At 39.2% G+C, this 21757-nt stretch overlaps 1 protein-coding gene across 1 annotated transcript in view; it reads left to right on the top strand.

The window, feature by feature from the left end:
* Positions 1-21757, top strand: part of RGS6 (regulator of G protein signaling 6) — a 582039-nt gene that overhangs the window by 399597 nt on the left and 160685 nt on the right. The window contains exon 3 of the mRNA XM_061182706.1: positions 165-264. Within this exon, the coding sequence (XP_061038689.1) occupies positions 165-264 (100 nt within the window). The remainder of the gene's footprint in view (positions 1-164; positions 265-21757) is intronic.

A 21757-nucleotide genomic window follows, 5' to 3' on the forward strand; every position in this document is an offset into this window, starting at 1 on the left:
TGGCCCATAGCAGATCCTGCTACTAAGTTTATTGACTGAGGCAGAGGCTTTTCCTAATATCTCTTATTGGCATCCATGTTCCCACATTTTGGCTATTTATAAAGGTACTGTTTACTATTACTTTGTGAGATACAATAACACTTCTTTTCTTTAATCTCTTTCAGATCGAAGACATCATTACAAAGATGCAAGATGACAAGACAGGTGGTGTGCCTATCAGAACAGTCAAGAGCTTTCTCTCCAAAATCCCCAGCGTTGTCACAGGTAAATGTTCTCCTTACAAGATGTTGATGGCAACAAGGAAGTGTTGCTGAAGTGTTGTGTAGCCTTGACTGTGACCTGGGAGGTGTCTTATAGTTTGTGAATAGCAAAGATGATATGTTCACTGTGCTTCTTATATAAAGTCAAGTTCTGATCCTGGTTTCTAGGAAGAAGCTACTCCTTGCCAGTCATTAAGAATGGTCTAACCATGACCAGCCTATGGTTGAGGCTTCTGGAAAGAAACAAACTCATTAATAAACTGGCTAGCCCATCAGCCATTTGGCCTATGGGGTGTACACAAGCACAGAAATATTAAAGAAATTATTTTAGTTTTAAACAAGCTTTAAAAAAAGTCTTATATTCAAATTCTACAAAATGCTTTAAAGTGTTTTAACTCATTGTACTTGAGCTCTTGAAAGAAGTGGTTTTAAAATGTTTTTCTGCATTACTTTGGGGTTTTTGTGTGTTTTCTGTGCTCAAATATCTCTTTAAAAATTGTTAATTGTGAAATCTATCAAACACATCGGTATAGTTTCAAGAAGAATAGAACAGGTCACATGTACCACCATGCCACTTCATAAATAACACATCCTCAGTATCTTAGAGCCTCTAGGGAACGTAGTGGATGGCATCCCTTTCCACCAGAGGAACCACTATCTACTTTTATATTAAACAAATTGTTGCTTTTCCTCACAATCTTTCCACATAGGTGTGTATCCCTTACTATCCAAACCAATAACCAAATAAATTAAGATAAAATTTTAGATGATTCCCTAACTATCAAAATCTGGCTATTTGCTTTCCCATTTTGGGGAAACAAAAGGACTACGTTTCTACTGCACACCTATAGAATGGCTAAAATAAAAATCCTGACAATACCAAGTGTCAGTGAGGTTATGGAGCAACTGAAACTCTCATATGCTGTTGGTGGGAAGGTAAAATGACACAGCTACTCTGGAAGTTTCTTACAAAGTTAAACATATCCTTACCATGTGACCCAGCAATCCCACTCCTAGGTACTTATCCAAGAGAAATGAAAACTTGCATTCAGACAAAAACTTGTCAATATTTGTAGCAACTTTATTCATCATCTCTGAAGACTGGAAACAACCCAAATGTCCTTCAGTGGGTGAATGAATAAACAGACTGTGGTACATCCATATCCAGCAATAAAAAGGAGAGAACTATTGATGTATGTACCAACTTGGATTAATCTCCAAGTCATTTGTCTGAATGAAAAAAATCCATCTCAGAAGGTTAGATACTATATGAATCCATTTGTAGGACATTCTAAAAAATAAATAAACCAAAAAAAAACTATAGTGATAGAGAACGGATCAATAGTTGCCAGGGATTGGGAGTTGGGGGAGTTATGGAGTGACAGAACAGTTCTGTATTCTGATTGGGTTAGTGGTGGTGACATAAATCTATACATAGGTCAAGATTCATAGAACAGCACACCAAAGAAAAAAACCCAAAAAAGAGTCAATATACTTATATGTTACTTTAAAAAATAAATGTACTCAGTTGAGGTACCCATAAGTATCCCAACTTATTATTCAGACTGTCATTGTCTGAACTCAAGTACCAAGTAGATTTGGATAATGAAAGATGCTTGCATTCTTAGTATTCTCTCATTCTGAAATTTATATAAATGGAATTATACCCTAATATTGGCTAGTATATATAATATTTTTTCAGCCATTTCTGGATTTTGCTTGATAAAATGTTGTTCAGGATTTTGTATCTATTTTCATGGGCAAGATCTGTCTGTTGGTTTTCTTATTTACCGTCCTTTCTGGTTTTGGTGCCAAATTTATGCTAGTTTCAGTACCAAATTTATGCTAGTTTCATAAGGTGAACAATGGCATATATCTCTTACATTGACATTGTGGTGTTCTCTGAAAAATAATTTTACCTTTAATCTAGCTTTCAGGTGTTTATTTCAATTATTCTATTTTTATTTATTAAAGTTCCATCTGGTTCTTCTTTCAGTATGCCTGGTCATTCATTCAACAAATATTTACTGGATATTTACCATTTTCTAAGCATTGTTGGGCACTGGGGATTCAGAAGTAAATGAAACAGGTCAGAATTTCTGCTCTCATGGAATTTAGATTCTAGTAGAGGAGATAAAATAAATAAGGAAAATTTGCAGAATTTCCATAGTGATAAAGACCAATGAAGAAAATAAGTATGAAAAGCGGATAGGAGTGTTAAAATTTTGGAACTAGTGGCCAAGCAAGAACTTCCTGAGAAGGTAACATTTGAGTAAAGATGGATGGAGATGAGGGGTTGCATTATATGTATATTGAGGGAACAAGCATTCCCGAAAGCCAGTGCTAAAACTCCAAGGCAGGCATATTCCTGGTGTATTGAGGAACTAAGAAGAGGGAACTAGAATAGAGTGAAGAAAAGAAAGGATAATAGAAATGAAGTCAGGGTGATAATGGTGAGCTAGGTCGTGTAGCTTCTTGGTCATTATAAGGCCCCCGGAGGACTTTCAGCATGGGGTGACATGCTCTGACTTATATTTCAACAGGATCACTCTATTGCTTTCTACGTACTCTGGGGAGTTTGGAGGTTAAGCACCAGATAGGAGGCTATTGTAAAAATGGTGACTCAGACTAGGCTGTCAGCATTGGAGATATGTGAAGTGGTAAGATTCCAATTCAAGCTTAAAGGCAGAATAGTATTTGGGGATAGATCTGATGTAGAATATGAGAGAAAGAAAGGAATTGATGATGACTCCACACTTTTGGGCTTGAGTGACTAGAAGAACAGAGTTGCCATTAAACTCAATGACAAAGACTGTGAATGGGGCAGGGGGGTTGTTTGTTTGTTTAGCTGAAGTATAAGAAATAAAAAAATTCATTTTCATTTTTATTTTTTAATTGAAGTACAGTTGATTTACAATGTTGTTAGCTTCAGGTGTACAGCAAAGTGATTCAGTTATACATACGTATGTATATTCTTTTCCCTTATAGGTTATTACAAAATATTGAGTTCCCTGTGCTATACAGTAGGTCCTTGTTGGTTATCTATTTTATATACAGTAGCGTGTATATGTTAATCTCAAACTCCTAATTTATTTCTCCCCGCCCTTTCCCCTTTAGTAACCATAAGTTTGTTTTCTGTGTCTGTGGGTCTATTTCTGTTTTGTAAATAAGTTCATTTATATCATTTTTTTTTTTAGATTCCACATGTAAGCAATATTATATGATATTTGTCTTTCTCTGTCTGGCTTACTTCACTTTGTATGATAATCACTGGGTCCATCCATGATGCTGCAAATGATTATTTCATTCTCTTTTATGGCTGAGTAATAGTCCATTGTATATGTATGTATATGTGTGTATATATATATATATATATATATACATACACCATATCTTCTTTATCCATTCATCTGTCAGTGGACACTTAGGTTGCTTCCATGTCTTGACAATTGTAAATAGTGCTGCAATGAATATTGGGGTGCATGTATCTTTTTGAGTTATAGTTTTATCCAGATATATGCCCGGGAGTAGGATTGCAGGATAATATGGTAACTCTATTTTTCGTTTTTTAAAGAACTTCCATACTGTTATCCATAGTGGCTGCACCAATTTACATTCCCACCAACAGTATAGGAGGGTTCCTTTTACTCCACACCCTATCTAGCATTTATTATTTGTAAACTTTTTGATGATGGCCATTCTGCCCAGTGTGAGGTAATACCTCATTGTAGTTTTGATTTTCATTTTTCTAATAATTAGTGATGTTGAGCATCTTTTCATGTGCCTCATTGTCATATGTATGTCTTCTTTGGAGAAACGCCTATTCAGATTTTCTGCATATTTTTTGATTGCGTTGTTTGTTTTTTTGATATTGAGCGATATGAGCTGTTTGTGTATTTTGAAAATTAATCCCTTGTCAGTTGCATCATTTGCAAATATTTTCTCCATTCAGTAGGTTGTCTTTTCATTTTGTTTATGGTTTCCTTTGCTGTGCAAAAGCTTTTAGGTTTAATTAGGTCCCATTTGTTTATTTTTGTTTTTATTTCCATTATTCTAGGAGATGGATCCAAAAAGATATTGCTGCAATTTACATCAGAGAGTGTTCTGCCTATGTTTTCCTCTAGGAGTTTTACAATTTCTGGTCTTACATTTAGGTCTTTAATCCATTTTGAGTTTATTTTTGTGTATGGTGTTAGAGAACGTCCTAATTTCATTCTTTTACATGTAGCTGTTCCGTTTTCCCAGCACCACTTATTGAAGAGACTGTCTTTTCTCCATTGTATATTCTTGCCTGCTTTGTTGTAAGTTAATTGACCATAAGTGCATGGGTTTATTTCTGGGCTTTCTAACCTGTTCCTTCTATATGTCTGTTTTTGCAAAAACTTCATTTTTAGACATGTCAAATTTTAGGGACCTATTATACATTCAACTGGAAATAACAAGTAGGCACTTGGGTTTGTGGATCTAGATTTTTCAGGCAGAGTCTGAGCTGGGACATAAGTCATCAGCATATGGATGGTATTAAAGCCATGGAATTAATGAGCTCACCAAGGGAGTGAGTGTAGGTAGAAAACATAGTCCAAGTGCTAGAACTTGGGATATCTAGTATATAGAGCACATGGATAAAAGAAGAAATCAGCAAAACAAATTGAGAAAGAGTAGCTGGAGACAAGGAATATCAGGAGGATATGGTTTCTCAGAAGCCAAATTTTCTAGAAAGTATTTGAAGGAAGAGTAGGGTTGATCTACTATATCAAATGTAACTGATAGTCAAGTAAGATAAGGACTGAGAATCGACCACTGAATTTAGCAACATTGACTTCACTGCTGACCTTGATAAGTTCGTGTTCCATGAAGCATTGAGAGCAAAAAGCCTTACTGGAGTGGGTTCAAGTCAGAATGGGAGGAGAGTGAGTTGAGGTAGTGAGTATTATTAGCCTTCGTAGGAGTTTTCCTTAAAAGGAAGAAGTGCAGTAGTGTCTAAATGCGTAAATGAGATTAGAATACGTAGGTTTTTAAATTAATACGAAAGTCACAGTATGTTTGTATGATGATGGGAATGATTCAGTAAAGAGGAAAAATGGTGCAGGAGAAAGAGGGAAAATTCAAGGACTGATTTCGACAAGGAGGTAAGGGATTGAATCTGATGCACAGGTACATGGGTAGCTTTAGCTAGAAACATGTACAGTGTATTCATAGGAGGAGGAGGGAAGGCATAGTAAATGCACAGAGGTACAAATAAGCATAAAGGGGTGGTGAGAGCTTGTAGAAGTTTTCTTCTAATTGTTTAAATTTTCTTAGTAATATGGGCAGCAAAGACAATTCTTCTAATTGTTTAAATTTTCTTAGTAATATGGGCAGCAAAGACAGTAGAGATGTTAAAGGACTGGGAAGAGATTAGAAGCTATGAAATAGTCATTTAGGAGAGTAAAGAGATTGCACTAGGGAAACAGAGTTTTGACTGCTAGGTAGCTTAAAGACCCTCCTGATTATTATTAATATTTATGAATTTAAAGAGAGGCAAATCTTTCTCCAGCCACATTTAGCTCTCTTGATTTCGGGCATGTATCAGGTAGAAAATTAGACTTCATTAAAAGTCCTTAAAAGGCTAAAGCAAGTATGAGAGTGTGATAAATCAAAAGAGAGGCAAGAGCATAACTAAAATGATTGACCATTAAGTTTTTTTTTAAACATTAACTCACTGTATTTTTTAAAATTAATTAATTAATTAATTTTGGGCTGCATTGGGTCTTCATAGCTGTGTGCAGGCTTTCTCTAGTTGCGGCGAGTGGAGGCTACTCTTCGTTGTGGTGCGCAGGCTTCTCATTGAGGTGGCTTCTCTTGTTGTGGAGCATGGGCTCTAGGTGTGCGGGCTTCAGTAGTTGTGGCATGCAGGCTCAGTAGCTGTGGCTTGCGGGCTCTAGAGCACAGGCTCAGTAGCTGTGGCGCATGGGCTTAGTTGCTCCGAGGCATGTGGGATCTTCCTGGACCTGGGCTCGAACCCATGTCCCCTGCATTGGCAGGCAGATTCTTAACCACTGTGCCACCAGGGAAGTCCTGACCATTAAATTTTAACTGACTAAGGAGGGAAGCGAGAACATGAGATGGTAAAGAACAGTGAAGAGTAATGATTACAATAAATTTGTAGGTTCCAGTGGCAAAGGAGTTTCGGAGCTGGAGGTGAGAGAAAGAGGGCTGGAAATATATAAGGTGGTGATTAGATAGTGGATGTTTGAAATTGAGATTGTAGAGGGGTTGCAATATATTGGTGGTGACAAGATGAAGGTATGACTATGGGAATAAGTGACTGAGATAGAATGGAGGTCAAGGAACTAAGAAGTCATGATTTTGGAAGATTGAGCTCTCCGGATATTGAAATCACTACTGGGGAGTGTTAGAGAGGGTACTTGTGAGTCCTTATGGAATGAGAGGCTGGGACCCAGAGATCAGTACGTGACTTTCACAGCAAGGGGTACAGGTGGTTTAACCCGATGTCATGGGAGTCGAAGCTGAGTGTTCTTTAGAGAAGAGAGAGGGATTGGAGACAGTCTGAATGAAGCCATGAGAAACAAAGAGGTTGCTTACCTGCCTTCAAACCCCGGGGGGTATAAGGCATGGGGCAGGGAGGATAGGCACCACCTATAAGAGGGCTACAGGGAAGCAGTCCTATTTGGTAAGAACAAGAAGACAAAGGGAATATTAACTGAAAAGGTTGAGGATATTAAAAAAAAATCTTACTTATGATTGACCATGTGTTGCAGAGAGCAGGTAAAAGCATTTCAGGAAATGATGAGTATATGACCTGGGTAATAAAACCACATGATTGCTCTGTACCACACACTAGGGTAGGCACAGGAGACATGATGATGAGTAAAAACCTGATCTCTGCCTTTCAAAAGCTATTAATCTAGTGAGAGAAACAGATACAGGTAGACCGATAGTTATATGGGCTATGCACTATACTAGAAGAATAAACAAAGCCCAGAGGAGAGAATCATGAGTTTTTCTTGAGTATATCTAGAATACTTCTCTGAGGATGTGTATCAGTTATCTATTGCTGTATAACCAACTACCACAAACCATAATGATTTTTTCATTTTTCATGATCATGATTCCATGAATTAGCAATTGGGGCAGTTGTTCTGCTGGTCTCACCCACGTGGCCCTAGTCATCTGATGGTTCATCTGAGGCTAGAGGGTCTATGATGGCCTCACTCACTTGCTTGGCAGTGGTGCCTACTCTTCGCTGAGGCTTCAGTTCTCCTCCACATCTCCTCGTATCCCCAAGTAGGCTAGACTGGACTGCTTCACAGCCTGCTGGTTTCAGAGTTCCAAGAGAGAGAGGATGAAAACAGAAAGGCTGCTTAAGGCCCAGCCTCCAGAACTCATACAATGTCAAGTCCACCACAATCTATTCTTCAAAGCAAGTCACAAGACCAGCCTAGATTGAAGAGGATGGAGAAACCAACTCCATCTCCTGGTGTAGGAGTAGCAGTGTCACATTGACAATAGGGAGACATGATTCATTGGAGGCCAATGTTCTAATCATCTACCACAGGAAATAATTTTAGAACTAGGCCTTACTCATGAGGAGAAAATGGAGGAAGGTCATTTCAAGTGGAGAAAATAGAATTTTCAGAGGCTCAAATACAGGAAACCTATGCCAGGTTTCAGCAGGGGTGAGCTTGTTTATGTGGCTGGAGTTTAAGATACGGTGATATATGTGTTTGAGGAGAGGAACACACTGGCGGAACAGCCACAGGAATTAAAAGGATATGAAGTTTAGACTTCCCAGAACTACTGCTGCCAGTGTCTGTCCCTGAAGTGAGCCACAGCCACCCCCCACCTCCACAGAGGATCCTACAATACTAGCAGATCTTCAAAAACATGCTTATTTCTCATATGAAAAGCAGTATGCCACTTCAAGAATCCCTGGAGCCCTGTGGAGAGGCCAGAGGTGAGGAGCTGAGGTGGGGCTCCTTCTCGGGCGGTAGCCGCACTTTCAGGGGACTACGGTTTCCGCGAGAGACCCTGACCCCCAACCACCGCCGGATGTGGACCCACAAGTGTTTTTGGCAACAAGGAATGAAATCCGAAGCTGACAGCTAACAACCTATGGAACAGCAAGACACAAGCAAGGCGCCTGCTGTATACCCTTCAAGTTCTCTGTCCCTCTCATCCTTACAGCTGTATATTCCACATAAAAAGTGATTAACAGAGTTTCACCCATTGTTGGAGCCCGTCGGGCTGGCCAGCACCCCGCCTCTCCACCAGTGTGTGACGCTTTCCTTCCACATCTACCTAAATGAAAGCATCCCTCTGTGATGACGATGGGGCGGTGGTCCACACAGAGTCCAGCAGCAAGAGGGAAGACCGTGTGGCTGACAGGGTCTTGGTGCTCTGGCTGGGTGTCAGGCCTGAGCCTCTGAGGTGGGAGCTGAGTTCAGGACATTGGACCACCAGAGACCTCCCAGCCCCATGTAATATCATTTGGTGAGGGCTCTCCCAGAGATCTCCATTTCAAAGCTAAGACCCAGCTCCACTCAATCACCAGCAAGCTCCAGTGCTGGACACCCCATGCCAAACAACTAGCAAGACAGGAACACAACCCCACCCATTAGCAGAGAGGCTGCCTAAAATCATAGTAAGTTCACAGACACCCCAAAAACACACCACCGGACACAGTCCTGCCCACCAGAGAGACAAGATCCAGCCTCATCCATCAGAACACAGGCACCACTCGCCTCCACCAGGAAGCCTACACAACCCACTGAACCAACCTTACCCACTGGGGGCAGACACCAAAAACAATGGGAACTATAAACCTGCAGCCTGCGAAAAGGAGATCCCAAACACAGTAAGTTAAGCTAAATGAGAAGACAGAGAAATACACAGCAGATGAAGTAACAAGGTAAAAACCCACCAGACCAAACAAATGAAGAGGAAATAGGCAGTCTACCTGAAAAAGAATTCAGAGTAATGACAGTAAAGACGATCCAAAATCTTGGAAATAGAATGGAGAAAATACAAGAAATGTTTAACAAGGACCTAGAAGAACTAAAGAGCAAACAAACAATGATGAACAACACAATAAATGAAATTTTAAATTCTCTAAAATTAGGGAATCACTAGCAGAATAACTGAGGCAGAAGAACAGATAAGTGACCTGGAAGATAAAATAGTGGAAATAACTACTGCAGAGCAGAATAAAGATAAAAGAATGAAAAGAATTGAGGACAGTCTCAGAGACCTCTGGGAAAGCATTAAACGCACAACATTCGAATTATAGGGGTCCCAGAGAAAGAGAAAAAGAAAGGGACTGAGAAAATATTTGAAGAGATTATCGTTGAAAACTTCCCTAATATGGGAAAGGAAATAGGCAATCAAGTCCAATAAGTGCAGAGAGTCCCATACGGGATAAATCCAAGCAGACACACGCCAAGACACATACTAAACAAACTATCAAAAATTAAATACAAAGAAAAATTATTAAAAGCAGCAAGGGAAAAGCAACAAATAATATACAAGGGAATCCCCATAAGGTTAGCAGCTGATCTTTCAGCAGAAACTCTGCAAGCCAGAAAGGAGTGTCAGGACATATTTAAAGTGATGAAAGGGAAAAACTTACAACCAAGACTACTCTAGCCAGCAAGGATCTCATTCAGATTCGATGGAGAAATTAAAACCTTTACAGATAAGCAAAAGCTAAGAGAATTCAGCACCACCAAGCCAGCTTTACAACAAATGCTAAAGGAACTTCTCTAGGCAGGAAACACAAGAGAAGGAAAAGACCTATGATAACAAACCCAAAACAATTAAGAAAATGGTAAAAGGAACATACATGTCAATAACTACCTTAAATGTAAATGGATTAAATGCTCCAACCAAACGACACAGACTGGCTGAATGGATACAAAAACAAGACCCGTATATATGCTGTCTACAAGAGACCCACTTCAGACCTAGGGACACATACAGACTGAAAGTTAGGGATTGGAAAAAGATATTCCATGCAAATGGAAATCAAAAGAAACCTGGAGTAGCAATTCTCATATTAGACAAAATAGACTTTAAAATAAAGACTATTACAAGAGACAAAGAAGTACACTACATAATGATCAAGGAACCAATCCAAGAAGAAGATATAACAATTGTAAATATTTATGCACCCAACATAGGAGCACCTCAATACATAAGGCAAATACTAACAGCCATAAAAGGGGAAATCAACAGTAACACAATCATAGTAGGGGACTTTAACACCGCACTTTCACCAATGGACAGATCATCCAAAATGAAAATAAATAAGGAAACACACGCTTTAAATGATACATTAAACAAGATGGACTTAATTGATATTTATAGGACATTCCATCCAAAAACAACAGAATACACTTTCTTCTCAAGTGCTCATGGAACATTCTCCAGGATAGATCATATCTTGGGTCACAAATCAAGCCTTGGTAAATTTAAGAAAATTGAAATCGTATCAAGTATCTTCTCTGACCACAACGCTATGAGACAAGATATCAATTACAGGAAAAAATCTGTAAAAAATACAAACACATGGAGGCTAAACAATACACTACTTAATAACCAAGAGATCACTGAAGAAATCAAAGGGGAAATCAAAAAATACCTAGAAACAAATGACAATGAAAACACAATGACCCCAAACCTATGGGATGCAGCAAAAACAGTTCTAAGAGGGAAGTTTATAGCAATACAATCCTACCTCAAGAAACAAGAAACATCTCAAATAAACAACCTAACCTTACACCTAAAGCAGTTAGAGAAAGAAAAAAAAAACCCCAATGTTAGTAGAAGGAAAGAAATCATAAAGATCAGATCAGAAATAAATGAAAAAGAAATGAAGGAAACTATAGCAAAAATCAATAAAAGTAAAAGCGGGTTGTTTGAGAAGATAAACAAAATTGATAAACTATTAGCCAGACTCATCAAGAAAAAAAGGGAGCATACTCAAATCAATAGAATTAGAAATGAAAAAGGAGAAGTACCAACTGACACTGCAGAAATACAGAGGATCATGAGAGATTACTACAAGCAACTATATGCCAATAATATGGACAACCTGGAAGAAATGGACAAATTCGTAGAAAAGCACAACCTTCCGAGACTGAACCAGGAAGAAATAGAAAATACAAATAGACCAATCACAAGGACTGAAATTCAGACTGTGATTAAAAATCTTCCAATAAACCAAAGCCCAGGACCAGATGGCTTCACAGGTGAATTCTATCAAACATTTAGAGAAGAGCTAACACCTATCCTTCTCAAATTCTTCCAAAATATAGCAGAGGCAGGAACACTCCCAAACTCATTCTACGAGGCCACCATCACCCTGATACCAAAAGCAGACAAAGATGTCACAAAAAAAGAAAACTAAAGGCTAATATCACTGATGAACATAGATGCAAATATCCTCAACAAAATACTAGCAAACAGAATCCAAGAGCACATTAAAAGGATCATACACCATGATCAAGTGGGTTTCATCCCAGGAATGCAAGGATACTTCAATATACACAAATCGATGTGATAAATCGCATTAACAAATTGAAGGAGAAAAACCATATGATCATCTCAATAGATGCAGAAAAAGCTTTTGACAAAATTCAACGAGAATTTATGATAAAAACTCTCCAGAAAGTAGGCATAGAGGGAACTTACCTCCACAAAATAAAGGCCATATATGACAAACCCACAGCCAACAGCATTCTCAGTGGTGAAAAACTGAGACGATTTTCACTAAGATCAGGAACAAGACAAGGTTGCCCACTCTCACCACTGTTATTCAACATAGTTTTGGAAGTTTTAGCCACAGCAATCAGAGAAGAAAAAGCAATTAAAGGAATCCAAATTGGAAAAGAAGAAGTAAAACTGTCACTGTTTGCAGATGACATGATACTATACATAGAGAATCCTAAAGATGCTACCAGAAAACTACTAGAGCTAATCAATGAATTTGGTAAAGTAGCAGGATACAAAATTAATGCACAGAAATCTCTTGCATGCCTATACACTAATGATGAAAAATCTGAAAGCGAAATTAAAGAAACACTCCCATTTACCATTGCAACAAAAAGAATAAAATACCTAGGGATCAATGTACCTAAGGAGACAAAAGACCTGTGTGCAGAAAACTGTAAGACACTGATGAAAGTAATTAAAGATGATACAAACAGATGGAGAGATATGCCATGTTCTTGGATTGGAAGAATTAACATTGTGAAAATGACTGTACTACCCAAAGCAGTCTACAGATTCAGTGCAATCCCTATCAAACTACCAATGGCATTTTTCACAGGACTAGAACAAAACATTTCACAATTTGTATGGAATCACAAAAGACCCCGAATAGCCAAAGCAATCTTGAGGAAGAAAAATGGAGCTGGAGGAATCAGGCTCATGGACTTCAGACTATACTACAAAGCTACAATAATCAAGACAGTATGGTACTGGCACAAAAACAGAAATATAGATCACTGGAACAGGATAGAAAACACAGAGATAAACCCAGGCACATATGGTCACCTTATCTTTGATAAAGGAGGCAAGAATATACAGTGGAGAAAAGACAGTCTCTTCAATAAGTGGTGCTAGGAAAACTGGACAGCTACATGTAAAAGAATGACATTAGAACACTCCCTAACACCATACACAAAAATAAACTCAAAATGGATTAAAGACCAAAATGTAAGGTCAGACACTATCAAACTCTTAGAGGAAAACATAGGCAGAACACTCTATGACATAAATCACAGCAAGATCCTTTTTGACTCACGTCCTAGAGAAATGGAAATAAAAACAAAAATAAACAAATGGGACCTAATGAAACTTAAAGGCTTTTGCACAGCAAAGGAAACCATAAACAAGACAAAAAGACAACCCTCAGAATGGGAGAAAACATTTTCAAATGAAGCAACTGACAAAGGATTAATCTCCAAAATATACAAGTAGCTCATGCAGCTCAATATCAAAAAAAACCAACCCAATCCAAAAATGAGCAGAAGCTCTAAATAGACATTTCTCCAAAGAAGATATACAGATTGCCAACAAACACATGAAAGGATGCTCAACATCACTAATCATTAGAGAAATGCAAATCAAAACTACAATGAGGTATCACCTCACACCAGTCAGAATGGCCATCATCCAAAAATCTACAAACAATAAATGCTGGAGAGGATGTGGGGAAAAGGGAACCCTCTTGCACTGTTGGTGGGAATGTAAATTGATCCAGCCACTATTGAGAACAGTATGGAGGTTCCTTAAAAAACTAAAAATAGAACTACCATATGACTCAGCAATCCCACTACTGGGCATATACCCTGAGAAAACCATAATTCAAAAAGAGTCATGTACCACAATGTTCATTGCAGCACTATTTACAATAGCCAGGATATGGAAGTAACATAAGTGTCCATTGACAGATGAATGGATAAAGAAGATGTGGCACATATATACAATGGAATATTACTCAGCCATAAAAAGAAATGAAATTGAGTTATTTGTAGTGAGTTGGATGGACCTAGAGTCTCTCATACAGAGTGAAGTAAGTCAGAAAAAGAAAAACAAATACTGTATGCTAACACATATATATGGAAGCTTAAAAAAAAAAAGGTTCTGACGAACCTCGGCACAGGACAGGAATAAAGACATAGACGTAGAGAATGGAGTTGAGGACATGGGGAGGGGGAAGGGTAAGCTGGGACAAAGTGAGAGAGTGGCATGGACATATATACACTACCAAATGTAATACAGATAGCTAGTGGGAAGCAGCCGCATAGCACAGGGAGATCAGCTTGGTGCTTTGTGACCACCTAGAGGGGTGGGATAGGGAGGGTAGGAGGGAGACGCAAGACGGAGGGGATATGGGGATATATGTAAATGTATAGCTGATTCACTTTATTATACAGCAGAAACTAACACAACATTGCAAAGCAATTATACTCCAATAAAGATATTTTTTTAAAAAAAAAAAGGATATGAATTTTAACCATAATTACAGATTAAAAATGAACTTTGACTTGTGGATTTTATCCCCAAGGTAATGGGCTGCCATTAGAGGTTTTTAAATAGGAGGATAAATCACATCTATGTGTTAGAAGTGGATGAAAGATGGAGCAGGAAGAGATAGGGAATCTGAGACTACTTAGGGAAGCTTTAGATGAGGGAGTCTAAGTAGAAAATAAGGAGTAGCCACCACAGCATCAGCTGAAACCACAGCTTTAGAGCCACACCTAATTTAATCTTCACAGAAATCCTGTAAGAGAAGAACTGGTATCTTTTCCATCTTATAATCGGGGAAACTGCAAATTCAAGAGCAGTCATTACTTTTCCTTGGTCACACACCTTGTCAGTGGCAGGACCTGTGACTCCAGGGCCCACTGTGAAAGAATAGTAAGATACAAGACATCTGAGGAAAAGGTAGAATATAAGATTGATAGGACTTGGTGACTAATGTGAGGCATAAGGTAACTCATTCAAAATTGGATCCAAGTTAACATGATGGATTGAATACATACATCTTTTCTCTTCTGAAATGCCACAAAATTATAATAAAGGATTTTTTAAAAGATGTAATCCCAAAGTTGGAGGCCATTATTGTAATTATCGAACATGGAAAGAAAACATCATCCTTGGATTAAATGTCCTTGAAAATATAGTCCAGTACAGAGGGCAAACAATGCTTCACTCTCAAGATGTACCACTGTGTGAGAGATCCATGGAGAATTGTTTCCAAACACAAGAGACAATAACCACAAAATTCAGGGATCTGAAAAGCATATGGATGAATGGTAACTAACAACAGCCCTGAGACATCCTTAACCATCACAGTCATTGGGGAAAGCTAAGAAACAACTCTGTTTAAATGATGGAGTCCTCAAAACACTCAGATGCTAGCAGCATCAGCAGACCATTCTATTGAGTTAGAATGCATTTTGCCAACATACCTTCTGATTAACCACCACCGCTTAACCAGACACTAACGCAGTGTCTACTGTCCAGCAATATCCGGTCCCATACAACCAGCACAGCACAGGCTGGGGGCTGAGGTGGCCAGCCAAGCCCCATGACAGAAGATAAATCTCGTGCTCAACCTGTTCAAAGTATCAAACATGTCATTCAGCCAGCACCTGCTGTGGCATAGGAAAAAATAACAGTTAGAACACAGGAAAGTCATTCGCAACTCCAACCAATACTCAAGAACTTCAGTCCACACCAATGAAGAATTCCATTGTAATGCTGTTGGATGGAGTCACAGTTGCAGCCAATCCCATGAGCATTATGTTCAGACCCAGAGCCAGAGTGCTAGCACCAACACAGCAGCCCCTAGCTCTTAACCCCCACCAACCTCCCCTAGAGAAAAACCCTGGGATGGTATTTCAGGAAATCATTATTCCTCTTCACCCTCCTAAAGTTGCTGGCACTGGAGTGGAGAGCCACGTACAGAGAAAATCTAGATCGCTGACATCATACCAAACCCAAGTGGAAATCCATGAATATGTGGCCACTCTGTTACCTTGCCAATGGAAGCTGTGTCTACAGAACAGTCATTGGCCTATATTGCAGCCTTTGCTCCTGCTCAGCAGCCTCCACCCATCTTTCTAACCATTTGTGAAGTAGCCAGCCTCCCATCACAAACCAGCAAACACCCTTTCAAACATTTTAGGAGTTTTATCACCAACATCAGAGTTTCCCCTCTGTGACCAACAGTTGGGAGTAGCTTTATCTCTTCTGTATTGGGACTCCATTTCCTTAGTAAAGATGGAAACGTAAAGATTAAGAATGATGGACATAATGAGGCTGGTTTAACCAACACAGTGTTTCTCTCTTCCACTGCTGGACAACAAACTGTCCATACCTACATGTGACCAACCACCTGAGTAAACCGAAAGTGATTTCCGTGAGAAAGAAGAGACAAATAACACAACAATGAGGGGCCTCTGGTGAAAGCTGAGAAGTGCAAGATTCCTCCCAAAGACTGTATTGATGAGGAGCATGTGTGTCCCAGTGCATTCAAGATGCCGTCACTAACACAAGCCCTACAAAGCTACTGATCACCACTTTCTCAGCAGCCTGGTAAAAATCAAAGATCAGAATAATACTCATCTGCAGGAAGTAGCCCTGCTGGGAGGCCCATCTCTGTGCTGTGCAGCTACTATGCTGAGTTGAAAATCTCACCAACTTATCCAAATCATCTCAAAGGTTAAAAAAGTGAAGAAGCACCTGTTAATGATCTACACCAAATAAACATAATACACAGAAATATGCAGATGTATACATTTGTAATGGATGAAACGAGTGAGTCTGGGTGAGAAACTCCAAACTGAAGGCTTTAGAGTAAAGAAGAAGGTCCCAGAACAAGAATGTATTTGGGAAAAGAAAAAAACCTGGGGGATATGGACTTTGAGAAAAAGAATTAGTGAGAAATGAGCGTAGAGGTGGGGGAAAGATGTAGCTGTAAGAAGAGCAGAACACTGAAAGTTTTCTAGAATTCACAGGTGGCCATCAAAGGGATCCATGGAACCCAGTGACACAAAAAGATCAGAGTTGAGTGCATGTTGTTTTTTTCAGATGAGTCCCTTTTGAAGCCGGCTTTGTGGTACCTTTGTTTATAACCTTCCTAATGTGTTGGTATATATCAGTTGGAATCAGTGACATAAGAGATGGTAGACATTTCTTGACCTTCTACCTTACAAATTAGATTTATCTGGTGAATTCCTGCAGGACCCATACAGAGCCTGGATAGAGAACACCTATTTGGATTGTTGATGCTTAAAAATAAAACCTTTTCCCATCATGTTATTTTCTTTTCTGTCTGCTGGCCTTTAAATATCTGATCTAACTTTAGTGGGCAGATCGTTATTTTTTTAATTTTTTTTAACATCTTTATTGAAGTATAATTGCTTTACATTGTTGTGTTAGTTTCTGCTGTATAACGAAGTGAATCAGCTATACGTATACATATATCCCCATATCCCCTCCCTCTTGCGCCTCCCTCCCACCCTCCCTATCCCACCCCTCTAGGTGGTTACAAAGCACCGAGCTGATCTCCCTGTGCTATGCAGCTGCTTCCCACTAGCTATCTATTTTACATTTGGTAGTATATATATATCAATGCTGCTCTCTCACGTTGTCCCAGTTTACCCTTCCCCCGCCCATGTCCTCAAGTCCATTATCTACATCTGCGTCTTTATTCCTGTCCTGCCCCTAGGTTCTTTAGAACCTTTTTTTTTTTTGTAGATTCCATATGTATGTGTTAGCATATGGTATTTGTTTTTCTCTTTGTGACTTCACTCTCTATGAGAGACTCTAGGTCCATCCACCTCACTACTAATAACTCAATTTCATTTCTTTTTATGGCTGAGTAATATTCCATCATATATATGTGCCACATCTTCTTTATCCATTTATCTGTCGATGGACACTTAGGGTGCTTCCATGTCCTGGCAGATCTTTATTAATAATAAATATTTTATAAAAATAAACATAATACATTTAAATAAATAAATTTAGCAAAAGTAATGATAACCTTTATTGATCTAACCTAATATAGGTTATTATTATTTATAAAATTTGAGGAAACTCTAGGTGTGGGAGAGAAGACACAGGAACAGATTTGGTCATGCTGAGTAGGAGGTTTTAAATGGGCATTTAGGTGGTGCTGTCCAGGAGACAGCTGGAAGTGAGGGACTGAAGTTCTAGAGAACATTTTCTGTAAGAGATATGGATTTGGGAGTCATCAGAGCCTTAGTGGCAGGGGTTTCCAGGGACATGACTGGGTACTAAAATTTGTACATCTTCATCTGCAAGCTATGTACCAGTCTGTCCCTTACTTAGCCTGAGATAATTTGTTAACCCACTCCCATCTTCTATGATTTTGATTTGAAATTTCCCTGCCAACATCAGGAAGTCATCTTCATCTCTCAGATAGGAACTCATAGGTTAATTCACAGACCTTGGTAGAATGAAGAGAGTAGAGGAATGCCCATTGGTTCACCTGTGGGTCAGATGTCTTGGGGTTAGGAAGGCCATCCCAGGGAGTAAATGTACTGAGATAAGGAATGGGTATATTTAGGAGAAGATCAAACACGAGATAGCCATTAGAACACAATTCCTCCCTCAATAGTGAAAAAGTAAGAGCTATAAGGGGTGAGGCTTAGCAAATAAATGACCTTCAGGGAACACAGATGGAGAATTAGAGAAAGAAAAATAGGGAAGAAAGAGAACCTAGTATTAGATCAAAAGCCAAGGCTCATTGCCTTTGGGGAGGGAAGGCTCATTCATAAGAAAAAAAGTTGCCAACCCCTCTCACCTTCCAGAGGCTTGGTATTTCTGGGCGAGGTGCCCACAGAAAGGGCACTTCCTGATCACCTTATCACTCCCTTTCAGGACAGCAGATCAGCCTCCTTGGACCCTCCTTTTTGAACAGTAACTAGATTACAAAGATGGTGGTTGGAGCCAAAATGGGGAGGTTTCTGAGTTTCCAACTTCCAGCCTGCCAGCCCTCTCCACTCCCCACCTGCCCTGCATGTGACAGACATATCCTGGGCCTAATGCCTGCCAACTCCAGGAAACCAGCCAGTTCGCATGGCCTTGCCCAGCTGTCTTAGGCAGTCATTCCAGGACAACTGTCTGTCATCTGAATGTCATGAGGAATTTTCCAGGGAGTTTGAAGATTAATTTCTTCCAGGCCACCCTCAGAAACACAAATTCCTACCATCTAAGAGCCATAAGATACATCTAGTCTCACTTATTTTTGCAGACAGGAAAATCGAGTCCCAGAGACATGATGTCATATGCTCAAAAATCACACAGCTTCTTAGGGACCAAACCAAGAAAGAATCTGGATTCCTTGCTACAATTACAGTGTTGTTTCCATTACCTTATGAGGAAAATTATAGACTCTTGAATTGGAACAGTTCCTTTTAGGTGTCTGATGCATTCCCTGCAAACACGAGAATCACTTGGGTAGCTAATTAAGAGTACACATCCAAGGACATCCCTATGTGCCTGGTCTCAGGAACTTCTGGTTTTAGCATCTGCCCAGATTATCTAATACAGCCTGTTTGAATTTGGGAATCAGTACAACTTCCACATTCCTGCCAAGTGCTCTGCAGCCTCAGCTTTAATAACCTCCAGTGATGAATGTCATCATCTCTCATTCCTGCTTTGGACAACTTTGACCTTTAGAAACTTCTTCCTTATAGTGAACTGAAACTTATCCACAGCCAGACCTGTTGCTTCAACCCATTAGTCCCAATTCTACTTCTCTCTCACAATCAAGAAACAGAGGAATGAACATGATTAAAAGCTTACCCACATAGGGACTTCCTGGTGGTCCAGTGCTTAGGACTTCATGCTTCCACTGCAGGGGGCGTGAGTTCGATCCCTGGTTGGGGAACTAAGATCCCACATGCTGCAAGGTGTGGCCAAAAAAACTTTTTAAAAAGAATTATTTAAAAAAATCCCCACATAGCTCTCCTTGTAAATTTTTATGATACAGTAATTTTCAGATTGTAATGCTAGGTGTATACATGGATTTTTATTCTGTTTATCTCAACGCATTTTTTCATGTGTACATTTCTATCTCTTCATAATCCACAAATTTCTTTTTAATGGCTTTATGGTGACATAAACATTTAAAAGTATTTTCCTTATGGATTCTTGGCAGTACAGTCTGGGTGAAAGAGTCTAGGGCTATAAACTGCTTGTGTGACCATTGACCTGGTCATCAGCCTCTTTGGGCCTCAGTTTCCTCATCTGTTAATTAATAGGTTTGGATTAAACAATATCTGTGGTCCATTCTGGCTCTGACCTTTTGTGATTCTTCAATGTATGAAGAATGTGTAGGAAGGCCTGTCTGAAGTTAGTTCTTTTCACTCACTCCTCTGGATGGTCTAATTGAATATATCCCTGGGTTAATCCAAGTCATCAGTTTTCTCTTAAACTGTGATTCTCTCAGATCAGAAAACAAGAGAACTGGGTTAGGAAACTGGAGCATTACCCCAAATTGGTCAACATTCTTGACCTTTGTTATTCTCATTCTGCTTCCGTATCATTGAAAGTGAAAGGAACTGACAAAAATGACTCAATTTAGAGATAATTTGTTGGTTGCCTGTAGCAGACTGAAGAGTGGCCCCCAAAGATATCAGGTCCCAATTCTTGTAACCTATAAATATTATCTTATATTGATGAAGGGTCTTTGCAAGTGTGATTAAGTTATGGATCTTGAGATAGGGAGATTATCCTGGATTACTCAGGTGGGCCCTAAGTGCAACCAGATGTATCCTTTTTTTTTTTTTAATTTATTTAATTTATTTATTTTTGGCTGTGTTGGGTCTTCGTTGCTGCACGAGGGCTTTCTCTACTTGCAGCGAGCGGGGGCTACTCTTTGTTGTGGTGCGCGGGCTTCTCATTGCGGTGGCTTCTCTTCTTGTGGAGCACGGACTCTAAGCACATGGGCTCAGTAGTTGTGGCTTGCAGGCTCTAGAGCGCAGCCTCAGTAGCTGTGGCTCATGGGCTTAGTTGCTCCGCGGCATGTGGGATCTTCCCGGACTAGGGCTCGAACCTGTGTACCCTGCATTAGCAGGTGGATTCTTAACCACTGCGCCACCAGGGAAGCCCTCAGAGGTATCCTTATAAAAGAGAGTCAGAGAAAGATTTGACACAGAAGAGGAGAAGGCCAGTGACCACAGAAGCAAGAGATTGGAGCAATGTGGCCACAAGCCAATGAGTGCCAGAAGCCACCAGAAGCTCCTCTAGAGCCTCCAGAGGGAGTGTGGCCCTTCCAACACCTTGATTTTGGCTCAGAACTGTGATAGCATAAATTCCTGTTGTTTTAAGCCACAAAGTTTGTAGTGATTTGTACAGCAGCCACAGAGAACTAGTATAATGCCAAAATCTCACTACACATATTGTAGCATGAAGAAAATGACATCGTAGAAAATTAAGGTGTTATTAATTGAAAAAGAAACAAGCACAAGTTTACAAACAGTTTCTTTCAAAGTTTTAGTGGAAAAATATAAATTATAACAGTAATCTTGAAAACAAATTGTATTGATGTACCTATGTGGTATAATTACTCCACAAGTAGTAAGCCTAAATTGTTTAATGATGCTATAATACAAATTTTACTTATCGAGGTCCTAATGTAGTGCAATATACCTTTCAGATATCCTCAGTAATCCTATTATTCCTATATTCATGATGAATTAAATTCAACTAGTTAGTAATATACAAATATAATATTTTTAATTAGCATGCCAGAATTTATACATATGTAGGTGTTATTCCCTTCAAATAGTCACCTTGAAAAGTTGCATGTTTATTTCAAGAGTACTGTAGTTGATTTGATTAATTCCAGAATTTCTCTTTGATAAGAACTTTTAAAGCTTCTAGAGTTTGTTAAAATGTCCTCAGCAGAAGCACAGCCATAAATCCATATATGTATATATTCACACACCTAC

The sequence above is a fragment of the Eubalaena glacialis genome, chromosome 2, assembly GCF_028564815.1.
Source record: "Eubalaena glacialis isolate mEubGla1 chromosome 2, mEubGla1.1.hap2.+ XY, whole genome shotgun sequence".
Taxonomy (NCBI): Eukaryota; Metazoa; Chordata; class Mammalia; order Artiodactyla; family Balaenidae; genus Eubalaena; species Eubalaena glacialis.